Source organism: Typopeltis vanoorti, chromosome 2 (genome assembly GCF_054136105.1).
Source record: "Typopeltis vanoorti isolate ZY-2024b chromosome 2, IOZ_Tvanoo_1.0, whole genome shotgun sequence".
NCBI classification, from domain to species: domain Eukaryota; kingdom Metazoa; phylum Arthropoda; class Arachnida; order Uropygi; family Thelyphonidae; genus Typopeltis; species Typopeltis vanoorti.
The window spans coordinates 62885162-62901953 of NC_143550.1; the positions used below are offsets into that span (position 1 = coordinate 62885162).

Consider the following 16792-nt stretch of genomic DNA (forward strand, 5'->3'; position numbering starts at 1 on the left):
ATTATGTGAAGGAAACGTGACTAAGGTAATATTAGGATTCTGCAATGTGCTTGTTCCTCAAGTTTCACTAGAGTGAAAGTTAAGGAATAAGCATATATAATAATATAATATAATATAACAATAATAATGCTGTTATTATTGTAATACCCACTAATGTTGCTGATATAATAATAACAAGATTAATTTAATATTCTAACATCATTTTATCATATATCGATCAAAACTGATTACCGTGCCAAGGCTTATCTAATTGTGATGGATCTTGCAAGATAAAATTTGAATAATCTTTTCCAAACCAGAATTTACCCGATCCTTCCATTCCTAAGGACTGAAGTGTCAAAGCATTAAGATAAATATCCTTTTCTGGTAATTTAATAAGTTCATAAAATCTATAAAATAAATAAAAGCAATATTTAAAGCATACCTGATGAAATAATTCGAATAGTTGCTTTTTAAAATTATGTTTAGCAAGAAGAACCAAGTAATAAATCCATAAGTAATCACTTCAAAGTTTGACTTCTTATAATGAACTATTTATAAAGCTGTTGACATTCAGAAATCAAAGACAATTTGCAAAAGAATGTTCCCTTTTTGATATTTCAGAAAGAAAACTTTTTATTTTCTTTATTAATTTTGTTTAAGAATACTGGGTTATTTACTATATATAATCCACTTGTACTCTGATGTGCTGTATAGCATTTTTATTACAAGATAGGTGTTAGCTCTGGGGCACAAGTTTTTAGCACAATAGGTAGGATACCATCAGGACCAGATGCCGTGTTTGTGTTCAGGTTATTAAGGATTCTTCAGATTTCTTTCTGGCAAAAGACTATGGTTGACATGAAGAGAACAATTCTTGAAGGAGTGGTGGAAAATCTGCCCCTGTCATCATGCAGGAATTGAAAGGGTGATGCCAGTAGAGATGTTTACAGTAACATCTGGATGTGAGAGTGGTGGAAATCTGGTTGGGAAAATTTATGCTCAATGGAAATTGGTAAGGGACCAGAAGGAGTGACTGCCATTTGGGCAGGAGGCAAGTTTGCAGCTTTGGCCTGCCAAAGTCTGATTTGGATTTGGCCATGATTCTTTTAAAGCTGTTGGAAGCTGCCGTATAGGTGGAGTGAGCAATTGGAGTTTTGGTCTTTGAAAACCAAGGCTTTAGAGTGGAATAAGGAATGAAAGGCTTCATTCCTGTAAGGATGATTTCTGTTATTCGGTCTAAGCAGGTGTTTTGATCAGAAGAACTGAAGCAGTAGTTAGACCATGGAAAGGAGGAACAGAAGTCACGGAGGTTGTTCCATTTAGCACCCTTGTAGTGCCAAAGGAGACTGAGAACTGGTGGGTGAAGGTCATTCTGTAATCAAAGAGACTGGTATGAGGTTGTAATCTGAGTTACCAAGAGGAGAAATGACATCCACAGTATACTTGGAAGGGGAGCTTGTTAGTAAGAGGTTGTCAGGTGTCCTGGTAACGAATTGATGATCTGTGATATTTCACTGCTAATGGCAAACATTCTGGCATCCCTGCCTGATGGATCAGTGAAACTAGAGAACGGAAGCCAATGTTGAAATCCCCAAGAAAGATTACCTCATTATTGAAGTATTTCAAATGTAGAAAGTCAAGCTCTGGAAAGAGATAGTTGAACAGGTCAGAGTGATTAATGGAGTTTGGAGAGAGTGATAGAGAGAGAGAGAGCATATGAAAAGGGCAGGTAGATTTGGTAGGAAATTTTGAGCCAAAGCAGATCAAACAGGGTGGGATTCAATGTCTTGCAGATATTCCAGTAGGAAAATTGATGATCTGTGATAGGTCCTTACTAATAGCAAACACCTCAGCATCCCTGGCTGCTTGATCGGTGAAACTGGAGAAAGGAAGCCAATTTGAGTTGTGGATGAATTTCCCCCTAAGAAGGATGACCTCACTATTAAGGTATTTTGACTTCAAAAAGTTGAGCTTTAGGGACAGAGAGAGAGATAGCTGAAGAGGTAAGAGTGGTTAACAGAGCTTGGAGTTCATAGAGAAAGCATATTAAAAAGGTAGGTTTGTTTATTGGGGAATTTTGAGCCAAAGCAGAACAAACATGTGGTATTCAAAGTTTTGCAATCTCTGGCATGATATGTCAATTCCGATGAATGCACAAGTGTCCTAGTGGCAGAAAGAACTATGTAATGTGTAGTTTGGGTAGTTGAGGTGGACAATAGTTGTTGAGGTTGTCAGTTGGTGTTCTATAAGAATAGTAATTGCTGTTTAGCTGACTATAGATGGAGCACATCGTTTATATTGCTGTTTAGGCCACAGACGTTGGTGAAGTGGATGTGGAAACTTTTTTTTTGGTAAAAGATTAATCTTTTTTAAACTATTTTTTTTTTTTTGTGGGAGAATTTTTGTGATCTGCAGTAAAATTGCATTCCTGTGGGTTGAGATCCACTATATGTGGTGAGGAAGAAATAAAAAAAGGAAATAGGGCATGTGGTGAGAGCTGACAGACTCCCAAACATGCCACTCGCATAGAGGGTACCCAGTCCTCTGTCCATGTGTAGCCTTAATAATTCCCGCTGCAGTTACTATACTTGGTCTCCCTCCAGTCATGAACTGGCAAAATAAGTGGTTGCAGGATTTCACACTAGCTGATTGGAAAGCCTCCAGAATCATTACTAACTGGTTCGGAATCTGTGCATTAGCAAGCAGCTTGCCAGCGGAACTGCCTTTGCTGCTGTACTCTCAAATGGTGGAGGGTCTGCCCCCCCCTACAGTATGACTGGCATGTCATTGATGGTATCCCTCTTTCACTACATGTGGGAAGAGGGATGGGGAACAAAAACTGGAACCTTGCCCTAGTGCCAACCATGGTTGCAGCCATGTCAAGGCTCTAATAAACAAGTTGATGGTGGTGGTATTTCACCAAGTGATGAAAGACATCTACTACCCAGAGATCTAGTTGGCATTTCTTCCAACTAGCGAAGGTATACTTTTGTAGTGGCAATGCCAGGTTTCCAGATCCCCGCTTGTGGAAACAAGCTATACAGTGAGAAGATGAGGATAGTGGCATCTTTCCAGTTTTTCTCAAAATGTTGTGCTCAAGAAATGATATCCATCCCATATCATATCTATATCCTTTTAAATTTAAAATTTTCAAGTATAGGGACAAATGCCATATGAGTGTTTTATACCCATATAGCATTTATCCCAACACATGGAAGAAAGTCTATAGTCAACAAATTCCAAAAAAGGAGATAAAAGACTACTGTCACATTACTGGCCCATCATTCTCACTTCTGACCCTCACTCCCAAAATAATGGAAAAGGTCATTAGAAGTCAACTTCTTTACTGCGCATAGGCCCATCAATTAATCGATGACCACCAGTATAAATTTCACCACTCGAGATTAATGGAACATTCCTTAAATGCCTTTCTTTGGTCTATTTTACATGCTCTATAACTGAATAGTCAGCCTTCCTGCCTTCTTTCCTACTCTTTCTCTGATTTGATCACTTATGTGATGTGGAGGATGACTTTCTCACTTTCTTTGAACTTCCACACCAGTGCTCTCAGGGCTGTTCTATTACCTACACATTAATGACCTTCTCTTACTGACAAATAATCCTATCCACATTTTTGCTGATGATAGTAAACACAAATCCTACTGCTTATCTAACAAACCCTTCAATGCACAAACATTTCAAGCTACAAGAACTGTTATAGCCAATGCCTTAAATGCTGATCTTCATACCTGTTATTTAAGAGATACTTGTGCCATGAGATTGTGCAGAAAGAAATAAGTAATAATAGTTACACACACACACTGGTGTCCAACCTAAGGACAAATGCTATTTTGAAGATACAATCACAGACATATTGGCTTGTGGCAATTTATATAACTGACAATTTCGAGTACAAAGCGAGTACACATTCAAATTTTTGAATCACGCAAAGGGGTGACGTGGTAGCACTCAACAGGATAAAAGGCAAAAAGGTTGCGCTAAGCAAATTGTGCTTGAAGGAAGCCATTTTTGTGAAGGAATAAAGTTGCAAACTTGGATGCCTTGTAATATCTCAAAAACATCAACTAGATGATTTCATGTAGGGAAGAATTACTGGAAAGCTTGAAGAAAGCTGCAGATTTACTGATATTTCCAGAGAGTTTGGAATCTCACATAACAGTATCCAGGCTCTGGGCAGCTTTTCAAAGCAATGGAATTTAAGAGGTCGTCCTTGCTCTACGAGTGAGCATAAAGACAGATTTTTGGTTATACCAGCAAAACGCAACCAACACACCACTGCAGGTCAGCTTGCAAGTCGGCTCCATTCAAGCGCAGGTACATGGACATCTCAACAAACTGTGGCAAGACATCTGCAATGAGTAGGCCTATATACCCAAAGGCCTGTAGTCTGCATCCCCATCCCTTTATCCACAGCTCATTGGATAGTACGTTTTAAGTTGTGTTGTACCCTAAAAATTAGACAAAATGCAAACAGGTTAATGTGCTCTTCACAGATGAGAGTCATTTTAGTCTCTACTCGATTCTAGACAACACTTGATCTGGTGTGAAAGTGGTACTGCTTAGCATTGCAAAAATGTTTTTGAAAGGGATAGATATGAAGTGCTGGGATCATGATATGGCTATGACTGGAGAACGATATTGCAGTGAAGTTCTTCAATGTCATGTTTGCTTGTTTAATGGTGCTGTAGGTGAAGAATTCATTTTTATGGATGACAATGCAACACCATATCATATACAAGTAGTGGAGATATTTCTGGAGACTGAGGATATTAATCGAATTGAGTGGCCAGCATGCTCCCCAGATCTCAACCTCCATAGAAAATGTTGTGGGTGCAATAGGGAGATGCATTGCTGCTCAAAATTCCCCTCGAGAAAACAAACAAGGCCTTGCTCTGAAGGGGAACAGATCAGTTTCCCTCAAGAACTCCTGAATCACTTGGTGCTAAGAATGGTATGACAATGTGAGTACTGCATCACATTTTCAAGTGAACACATTCCATGAACAGGGAGTTGAGTAAACTAGATGTAAACAAGGCTGTGGGACTTGATAATATATCACCGCGTATTCTGAAGGAATGTGCCAGAGAGTTGACACCTGCCTTGACATATTTTTTTAATACGAGTCTTGCACTTGGTCAAGTCCCTAAAGAGTGGAAGGAGGGCAAGATTGTGCCACTTCATAAAGGAGGTGATCGAACTCAAGCATCAAACTATAGGCCAATCTGTGTGTCAGTTGTTGTGGTTAAGTTGTTGGAGAAGCTTGTGAGAACTAGGATCCAGAGTTGGGTTGACAACAATGGTATAATCTTTGATGGACAGCATGGATTTGCTAAAGGGAGGTCGTGTTTTAGTAATCTACTTACTTATTACAATAAAGTGACTGCTTCCTTGGACAGAGGAGAAGGATACACAGTAATATACTTGGATTTTGCAAAAGCTTTTGATAGAGTACCTCATGATAAGTTGACAGTCAAACTAGAGCAGATGGGGTTGGATATTAGATTAGTGCATTGGATTGGAGACTGGCTATCTGATAGGTATCAACAAGTTGTGTATGGGGGTGCAATATCCAGGAAAAGGAAAGTCACTAGTGGAGTGACTCAGGGATCTGTTTTAGGGCCATTACTATTTAACTTGTATATTAATGATATTGGCGAAGATTTGGATGGAGATATTCAGTTGTTTGCAGATGATGCAAAGTTGGGACGAACCATAAAGAGTAGTGAAGATTTTGTGGCCTTGCAAGAAGACTTGAATAAATTCAGTGATTGGGCAAGCAAATGGGGATGTGAGTTCAATGTTGCAAAATGTAAGGTTTTAAAATTTGGAAAACAAAGATGGGATGCAGAATTTATGCTTGGTGAGAATATATTGTTGGAAGTAGAGGAAATAAGAGATCTGGGAGTGATAGTGGATAAGGATCTAAAATTTAGGGGACACATCGCCAAAATTGTGAAGATAACACAAAGACTTCTGGGAATGATGAGGAGGACACTGACGTGTAGAAGTAGGGAGATTCTTGTTCCATTGTATAAGGCTTTGATTAGGCCACACATGGACTATTGTGCCCAGATTTGGTCACCTGGTTTTCAGAAGGATGAAGAGATGTTGGAAAGGGTCCAAAGGTGACTAACTAAGGTAGTTTCTGACCTCTGGAATGTTGAGTATGAGGAAAGATTGAAAAGATGTAATTTGCAGAGTCTAGTGGAGAGAAGGAAGAGGGGAGATATGATAGAGACCTACAAGTTGGTAAGGGGTTGTTATAGGATCAATGGTGGAGAAGTTCTATAGAGAATAGTGGGAGATCAGGGGAGAACCAGAGGTCATCCCTGGAAACTGTATAAAGAGGGTGTGAGTAGGGGAGTGAGAGGCAGATTTTTTTCATGCAGAGTTGTGAATGATTGGAATGCCTTGCCTGAGAGTGTGGTGTCTGCAAGGAGTTTGAATGTGTGTAACACGTGGTATGATGAGATGTGTGAGATAAAAGGACCTCCTAGATGAGTCTTTGACTCCATGAGGTCTTGTTTAATAATAATAATATTATTCATTTTTAGTATGGACTAAAATGTCTCTCGAAATAGTTTTCTGTAAGCACTATGCATTATTTCTTAACTACGTCCTTAGGAAATTTGTACTTTGACACAAAACATATTGCAATTTAATTTGTAGAAAATTTTTAACACATTTTGCACACACACACTTAGTTTACTGACATAAGTATAGACATAAGTTTATTTCCAGTATGCAGGCAATAAACTTATGTGTATATCTGGAAGTAGCAATGAAAATTTTTTCATATACAATTCTATACAATAAAAAGCTAATGATGAATTACATATGTAATTTGTCCTTAGTTTTTGGACACCAGTGTATTATCATTATATTATTATTATTATTAACATCCGAACTCTATTGAGCAGAGACTCAATGTGGGAGGCACACGCTATTGCACACAATGCTCATCTCTAACTGTGCTTTAAAATGATTCAATCTGTCTACATTCACAACACTCATGCAATGCATTCCACTCACCAACCACTCTCCATCCAAAGAATCTGCTCCTCGCTACTCATCTGCTCACACCCTCTTTATAGTTTCTAGTGATGGCCTTTTGTTCTACCCCCCCCCCTCTCATTCTATGAAAAATCTCTTCCATGTCAACCTGATAACAACCTCTGACTAGCTTATATGTCGCGATCATATCACCCCCCCCCTCTTACTTGTATTCACGAGGCTTTGCAATTTACTTTCTCTTAATCTGTCCTTGTACTCCACATTAGAAAGACCAGTGACAACCTTTGAGAATCTTCTCTGGACCCTTTGCAACACACCTTCATCACCATGAAAACACAGCAACCAGATCTGTGCACAATCCTGATGGGCCTGATCAAGACCTTATACAATGGCGTCATAACCTCTTTGTTTCTGAATGTCAGGGTGCTCTACATTATTGCCATTATTATTATTATTATTAACATTTAACCACCATGGAGTAAGAGACTCGTTGTGGGAGGTACACACTATCTTCGTCACCATGAAAACCCGGTGACCATATCTGTGCACAATAATCCATATGAGGCCTGATCAAGGCCTCATATTGTTCATAATCAACTGATATTGTTGGTTTAATCCTTTATCCAAGTGTAAGCAAAGAAAATTTGTGCAAGAATTTACTTCATGTGCAAACTTTGTTTGCTTACACTTAGATAAAGTATTAAAGCAAGAATATAATTTCTTGGCATTTTTAATTTATAGTAGAACTAAGTGAAACAACTATCAACATCTATCTCTAATCCAGAGTATTTTAGTAATAATGGGTGACACCTTTTCACTACTTGTATATGGAAATATGACTTCTACATTACTTCAACCTTGTTATCACTTCTGGGTCTAGCTCCCAATTATATGCTTTAGTGTTGAAGTGGTTGCTGCACTGAGATATGAGAGGTTCTACTCAGGTGTGGGTTTTTACCTGTCACTGAGTGGAACCACAGCTGAGTAAAATGATCCTTGGGATCGCTTGCACATACTAAGTTTAGAGTGATCTGGGGGATTGTTTGAGTTTTTGGAGACCTCCCTTCACTTATAGCGAAACTGGTCTAGGAAATGATCCTTCCCATAATGCATAGCATTATACATGTCTGTAAGAATATATGCTTTGCATTATGGGATACTAAGAGAAGTGTATAATTGTGTAATAATTATAAGTGTATAAAGCGAAGTCATTAGATTCTATATACAAGTAATCCAAGTAGTGACATTACTTCACGCACAAACTTTATTTGCTTATGCTTGGATAAAGGAATAAACCAAGAATATAATTTCTTGGCATCTTAAATGGTATCAGTAATGTACACTGTATTTATAATTAATTTTCAAGTATTCTTCATAATTGAATTATGAGAAAAAATTCATACCCACGATGTTACAAGTGTATGAAATCATGTTATCAATAAAGTTAAATAGAAAATATGACATTAAATTTTCATTACCTTTCTATTCTTTCTCTTTCTTTTCTCTTTCTCTCTGTCCTATTTACAGAAATTTATAAAATTAAGTTTTTTTCATATAAAATAAATACAATATTATTTAAATTAATATATTAAATAGTAATAAATGTGACACAGAACTGTGTAATGAAAGAAACAAGCCTCTGAAAATGTTAATAGCTAACTTTTAATCACATATTGATGACCTTGGGTGAATGTGACAACTGTCAATATGACATTATGTTGATTTAATGGAAGACAACACAATCAGAATTAGGATAAACTAGAGTTATTTGCATCCAATATAATCGTCTATCCACCACATTCTGCAGAAATAACTAAAATGTTTGAGTCCCCATTTTGAGGATCATTTATTAATTAATGATATAGTAGATGTAAAGCAATAATTTTCTTTTGGATGAGCCAAACAATTACTGTTCGCAATACAATTATATATTTTAGTAAAAACCCGCAACAAAATTATTTCAACATAATCTAACCATTATAGAACTAGAAAAATGTAATGATAATACTAATGATAATAGTCAAGACTGTATAAACTGGACTTAACAGTAAAAAAAATGTGATATAAATAAGTGTTCATCACAAGCATATGGCAGAAATCCCATCACTGATTTTATTTAAATGCATATGCCATTTGCTTCAATTAGCAGTTTCACATGCATCTTTGGAATCCCTTTCAAAAAAATTGGAATTTCATATTGCTGAGACACATATGTGGTTCTCTCAATAAGGCAGTTATCTTATAAAAAAACTATATCAAACTATAAATGAAGGACAACCCCCCCACCTCTAAAAATTCCCAGAGATTCTAAATTAATGACTTTCCATTGAACCTGCTGTTAGAAGAATCATTACACAAGTTTGAATTAAAGATCCATTTTGATGTTATGCAAAAAAGATGAAAAATAGTATACTTCTGAAATTTTATACAAAAATGTACAAAGATGAAAAGGACCTAGTCTTCTTACTCCTTCTGCTTCCAGTTACTAAGGAAGTTCAGAAAGTTAATAAAATTTGTGAATCAAGTACCACCAATAAAGTGAAACTTCTAAATGATCTCACCCTTCTCATACAGTAAGTTGCTGATACAATACTTCCATCTACTAAAGTCAATCAATAAATGAAAGATGCCAAGAAATTATATTCTTTGGTTATTCCTTTATCCAAGAGTAAGCAAACAGTTTGCGTGTGAAGTCACTTCACAAATGGGCTACTTGTATATAGAGGCTAATGAGTTCACATCAGTTGTCTTAGTATCCCATAATGCAAAGCACATATCATTACATACATGTATAATGATATGCATCATGGGAAGGGTCGCTACCCAGACTGATTTCAGCCTTTATTGAAGTCTCATCAATGGGAACCAGACCCAGAGGTGATACCAAAGCTAAAGTCATGCAGAAGTCTATTTCCATATACAAGTAGCTAAAAGTGTCACACCTTGTTACTAAAATACTCTAGATAAGAGTTAGATGGTGAAAGTTTTTCCACTTGTTAAACTATAAAATAAAGATACCAAGAAATTATATTCTTGGGCTTAATCCTTTATCCAAGTAAACCTTTATTCTTTTTATCCTTTTTTATATATTTATCCTTTATTAAGCAAACAATGTTTGTGGGTGTGAAGTACCTTCACGACTGGACAAATCGTATATACGAGGGTGGTCTGAAATGTTCTCAGTCTCAACCATAGATGGCAATGCTATCAGCAAGATTTTTTTTTTTCTAAGTTGGTACATCTATCATAAGCATTCATGTGAAACTGCAAGTCATTCTATCAAGTGGTTTGTTTTATACAGCTGTCTGAAACAAAAGTATTGTCTGTATCCCTCGAATGGATAAAATTGAGTATCATGCAGTTATAAAATTCTTTGTAAAAGAAGGTTTAACGCCAAAAGAAATTCATTTGAAGTTCACAAAAGTTTAAGGGCACTCTTCTCCCTTGTTTTCAACAATTAAGAAATGGGCTGCCAAGTTTAAACGTGGCAGTACCAGCCTTGAAGATGATCCACGTGAAGGACATCCAAAAAGTTGGACCAGAAATCATTGATCAAGTGCACGATATGGTATTGGATGACTGGCAAGTCAAAGTTCGTGAAATTGCTGAGACTATAGGCATTTCAAAAGAACATAAAGGATATATTTTGCATGAAGAATTGAAAATCAAAAAGCTATGTGCAAGATGGGTATCGGGTTTGCTCACAGAAGATCAAAAACACATTCGCATGAAAATCTCTGAAAAGTGCTCGGAGCATTTTAACTAGAATAAAACTGATTTTGTGCATCGATTTATTACTATGGATGAGACTTGGATTCACTATTACACACCAGAATCCAAACAGCAGTCAAAACAGTGGACAAAAACTGGTTGTTCAGCACCAAAGAAAACAAAGTCGGTTTCATCAGTAGGAAAGGTCATGGCATCAGTGTTTTGGGATGCTAAAGGCATTTTGTTTATTAATTATCTTGAAAAGGGCAAAACAATAACCATGGAATATTATTCCGATCTTTTAACCAGACTAGACAAAAAAATTTGTAAGAAAAGACCCAATTTGCAAAAGAAAAAAATCATCTTTCATCAGGACAATGTACCTGCCTACAAAGGTGTTTTGGCAATGGGAAAATTAAAGGATCTTCATTATGAATTGTTGGAACATCCACCCTATTCCCCAGATTTGGCTCCCTCTGACTTCTATCTCTTCCCAAAACTAAAACTCTTCCTCGCTGGTAGCGTTTTCTTCAAATCAAGAGGTGATTGCAGCTGTAGAGGGGTATTTTGTAGATCTTACTGAGAACGACTACAGGGATGGGATAATGGTGCTGGAGCATCGCTGGAATAAATGTATTAGTCTTAAGGGAGATTATGTTGAAAAATAAAACTAATTTTAAAATCATAAATTCGTTTTTCATTGTTAGGCCGAGAACTTTTCAAACCACCCTCGTAAATTGCCAGAAAAGACTGACAGTTTTGGAACTCTTGCATCTTATGTAAAAAATGATAATGAAAGCCAATCTTTAACCATTTCTATGAGTATTGTCCTTCTTCATCAACATGCTGCAAACACTAGATAAGTAGCCAAGATTAGTTAAAAATGAGTTTCTTTTAAAATTATTTTTATAGTTTTTATTATTATTATTAACATCTGACCTCCTTGCAGGAAGTTTATACTGTCTCATGCAAAGCCATCATTGATCCATGCCTAACTTATTCAGTTTCCACTCTCATCATTTGGTGAGTGGAATGCATTGCATTCCACTCACCAAACACTCTCCATGCAAAGAATCTGCTTATCACTCTTCTGCTCGCATCCTGGGATTGCCTCTAGTTCCAGAGTTCTACCCTTGCCTTCCTCTACTCTATAAAATCTCCTCCACATTAATCTCGCAAGAATCCCTCACCAACTTATATGTCTCAATCATATCTCCTCTTTTTCTTCTCACAAGGCTCTGTAAGTTGCATTCCCTCAATCTCTTCTCATATCTCACATTCCACAGCCCTGACACTAACTTAGTAAACTACTCTGAACCCTCTGCAATCATTCTTATCCACCTGAAAAACATGTGACCAAATTTGTGCACAACAGTCCATATGTGGCCTGATCAAAGCCTTATACATAGAAACCATACTCCCTTTGCTTCTGCATGCCATTGTACTCTTCATCATCATCATGCATATCAAGGATTTAGACCTGTTCCAGCCTTAGAAGTCATCGTTTAAGAGGATGTCCTGGTTTTCTTTTTCCTAATGGCTTGTTTTGGTAATCTTTCTGTTTTCATTCTTTGAACATGTTCCATCCATTTATGTTTATATTTTTTAATTTTTTCTATTACTGGTTCTTGGTTTAATTCTTTCATAATTTCTTCGTTTCTTTTGTGATCAAATAGGGTGTATTTATCAGTTGTGTACTCTTCATTATTGGCATAATCCATTTGAATGTTCTTACAATTTTAGCAATATGACCCACTAAACTTCAAGTTTATTTCACCATCACCATCTCTCATCTTCAAAATTTCTCTATTAATTGTACTCTGCATCCCAACTTTTCCTATCAAATTTCAAGACCTTATGCATGCAATATTCAACTGAAAGCTCCAAATCTAAGAAATAGAATGGAATTCCAATCATTTGCCCACTCATATAGTCTATTCAATTCCTCCTGCAAGGTCACAACATTTGCTCTACTTCACATATATTTCCAAGTTTAAATTTCCATAGCTGCTGCTGTTGAAATAGAAAACTACGTAGCCACTGGAATGCAAATAAATAATTTACTAGATGAAATTATTTATTTACAGCCAACATTTCACTAGCTTAAGCTAGTGTTATCAGATGCAATATAGCACTATACAGTCAGTAGAGACACAAACTAAAATGATCTGCATAAGAATGGCAGTCACATGCATGTATGGCGACAGTGGCACTCTTTGTAATGATTCCTGTTGTTAATGGCATGGTTCATTAGATGGTTCAGTGCACCAAAATCTATTTAAAATCATACAGTCTGTTCTGTTGCAGTTAACCAGGTTCTGTAACATGTACTGATTTTAGGAAGAGTATCTCTCCAATTTCAAATGAGATTTGTGAAGTAGCCTGGCTTTCTTCCATCTTATGAAGTATTCTTTAGGTATGGCATGTTGAGATAATCTGCTTTTTGGTTCTCCATTTCAGATGTAATTTTTGTGTTCTTTTTCTTTACTAAAGTATTTTGTCCTTCTGTCCAAATTACTGAGTTCCACACTGGTAAGAGATTCTTTAGACACCAGGGAAGGAGAAAGGGTCTAGACAATCCTTAATTTGTCTTAAGCAGGTAGAAATTTTGTTTAGCAGTTTGTAGACAGTTCTGATTGTGTTTCGTTTCAGGAGGGAGTCCAGTTTATTTATTGATGTATGGCATAGATATAGTGTATATATAGTTGGGTTTAGGGGGGGGGTGTTCTTTTTAATAAGTTTTGCCAGAGGTTTTTTGTTGTATCTATTTTGTTGAAATAACATAAGTAGAACTTGTTGTTGCAGGTGCAGTGCTTATCTTCATGATGAAATTCGTTCTGCCCTAGAGGCTAAGGTTTTGAATATTCCAAACTTCTGGGCAGGATGGTGGTGTGAAGTGGCATGTAGGTATCTGCCTCAGTGTGTGTGTGTGTGTAGCCTTATGGTAAACAAAATATATGAGAGACCCATCTGCTTGCTTTTTAGTGAGAGTATCCCAGAATGCAAGAGCTCCTTTATCTTCTTGCACAATGAAGATAATGCAAGGATGGATATTATTTAGGAAATATAAAGTTAGACAGAGCCTGTGAGTCATGTAGCCAAATGGCAAAGACATCATCTATATACCTCAATAATACTTTGGGCTTCAGGGTGGGGGGGGGGAGACATTTGGACAGCAGAACTTGTGTATACTGAAACATGAAACATTTGTAAAAAAGGGACAATACGTCAAAGCTTACTACGCAATCATTCTCCTCTAATTGACGGTTTGTATAGTGGTTTTAAAGTGCATGGAGTTTTTTTTTTTTTTTTTTTTTTACGTAAGACGATCTCCTGCTGATATGTTGGTTGAGTTCAGATGCCAAGTGTTTTTGTAGTTTATAGGTGTAGTTTATGGCATCCATGATGGAGCACAATAGGGTTCCAGGTTAATAGACTTAGGTAGCCCACGTATGTGGATAAAATTTTTTTAGTTTGGACACTGTTTCATTTGGCCAACTTGTAATGCTTTCTAGCAAAATCAAAGTTTTGTTTTCAAATGATACTATAGGGTTTTTTACTATAAGCAATTAAGTTGATGTATTGGCTAAAAATTCTTAAGTTTATTATTATAATCATCTGTGTTCATGATCATTGTAGCATTACCCTTGTCTACTTTCACTATTACCATGTTTTGATTTAGTTTTAAATTTTTCAGAGGTGCTTTTTCTCCATTGTAGATGTTGCTTCTAGGAGTGCTTGCATTTTAAAATAAGGTAGTGGCTTCTAATCTAATGACTGCTTCAACTGGCAGAAGATTTTTGACATCACATTTGATGTTTGCCATTATCTATGCACATGGGATTTTTACTGGAGCAATATCAAAATTAAACCCTTAGCTTAGAATTTTAATTTCATTGTCCAAAAGTTTATAATATGACAAGTTGTGGATCACCTTGTCTGCCAGAAGATTTTTCTTCCTTGCAAGATTGTCAAACTTCCTTATTAAACTTTTCTTATTTGCTCTTCTCAACTTTTAATCATTGGCAAACAGCTGCAAATCTGAATGTGTCATTAACATACAAGTTAAACAATGAGATTTCGTAACCTTCCACTTTTTGTGATACCACTCTTCCATACACAACATGCTACCTGTGTGACAGCCAATCAGCTATCCAACTCATCTAGTCTCTAATACTATCTGTTTCCATTTAGCTACTAGCTTGTAATGTGGAGTCTATCAAAGGCCATTGAAAAATCTAAATACACCACCATATATGCATCTAATTTATCGAGTAAATTGTCACCTTGTAATATGTTCATAAACAGATTTCTGAAACACAATTTCCTCTCTAACAAAAGCCATGCTGACCATAAAGAATATGGTTATTATCAACTCACTTCTGAATCCTATTCCTCATCAACTTCTCTAACAACAACCCCAGACACAAAGTTGACCTGTAATTTGTAGCCTGTCTTCCTCTTCTTTGTAAAGTGGAACAATTTTTCCCATATTCCATTCCTTTGGGACTTGTCCAGGTGTGGGCACATACCATTAATTCCACAGAGCATTCTCTCAACACATGTGGTGATATACTGTCAAGTCCTATTGCTTTTTTAGCATCAAGATTACTCAATTCCTTCATATACTTCCTGCTCATGCACTATCAGTCCCTCCTTCACCATACCCTACAGTTTCTCATAATGCTGCTGCTGCCTTCAAGAGTATGAAATACACTGATAAACTGATCATTAAATACTTGAACTATATCCTCTGCATTAGGTACCAATCTGCCAGTGTCATCAACTAGCATCATCCTTCCATATTCATTTTTTTCTTCTACTTGCCATATATTGAAAGGATTTTTCTTAGCTTGATTGGCTAATTTCTTCACATACTGCACTTTTGCCAACTAAGTCACCACGTCTTCACCAATAGCTCTTGAGCACTGCCCACATAGCATGTCTCCTTCACACAATCAATGCCTCTTTCCACACCAGTTGTCACCTAAGCTTTTCATAATCAGGAGCCTTGTAATTCCACATATATCCCATCTTTATAGAAGTTCTCATATGATTTGTTGCATAAAAAGAAAAAAAAATTAGCCTACTAAGCTTATCTTATTAGAACTTTTAGCTCAAAAAAACAAATTTGAGTTGGTAACCCTTGTCAGTAGTTAGAATTAAAGCAGGTGCAGGCAGATTCCGTGTTAATAAATCAGGTGTATTAGACAAGAGTGCACTTTATCTCCATTGCTATTCATCATCTATACAGTTCACATTAAGATCTAAATAGATGATGAATAGGGATCACATTATGAAGGAAAGTGGAATTAAGCCTGATATCAAAACTGGAGTGTTAATTTAAGCCCTTTATTCTGTGCAGATGATATTGCTGTTGATATGTGCCATCCAGTCGTTTTTGACTCTTGGTGATCTTGTGAACAAAGACTCTTCATCCTACTCAGTCTCATATCCTTTCTTTCAGTAACTGTAACTTCAAGTTTGTAAGTTCTTTATATTGTCCATCCAACTCGGTTGTGGCCTTCTTCTTCTTCTTCTCATTCCCTCAATCTTCCCCAACATAACTACCTCTTCCACTGATTCATCAGCTTGTATAATATGTCCAAAATACATCAACTTCTATTTAGCGATCATCGCCTCCAAGTAGCATTCTGCCTTTATATTCTCTAAAACCTTCTTATTGGTCATTCTTGCAGTCCATGAGATTCTTAATAGTCTTCTCCAGATCCATAATTCATATGAATCAATTCATTTTCTACCTTTCTTCTTAATAATCCAGCTTTCACATCCATACATCACTACTGGAAATACCATTGCTTTGACAATTCTAACTTTCAATGACTTTACTCACACCTCTATCTTTCATAATTTTTGTCAGGTTTAACATCATTTTTTCCCATGACTATCTTTCTTTTAATTTCATCTTCACATTTACCATAATTTCATATGCTGGACCCCAGTAAATCATAACTTTCAATGATTTCTATTTATCTTCCTCTATTATAAATTCATTTAAATTGCCAGAAGCCATCACTTTTGTTTTGCTGATGTTTAAACTAAG

The 16792-nt window shown here is 36.4% G+C and overlaps 1 protein-coding gene across 1 annotated transcript in view; it reads right to left on the reverse strand.

Annotated features, from left to right (window-relative positions):
- The window catches only part of LOC150109090 (phospholipase D1-like), a 558765-nt gene that overhangs the window by 153524 nt on the left and 388449 nt on the right, over positions 1-16792 (reverse strand). The window contains exons 12-13 of the mRNA XM_090405612.1: positions 8496-8534; positions 232-389 (exon numbers count right to left, since the gene is read on the reverse strand). Of these exons, the coding sequence (XP_090261738.1) occupies positions 232-389; positions 8496-8534 (197 nt within the window). The remainder of the gene's footprint in view (positions 1-231; positions 390-8495; positions 8535-16792) is intronic.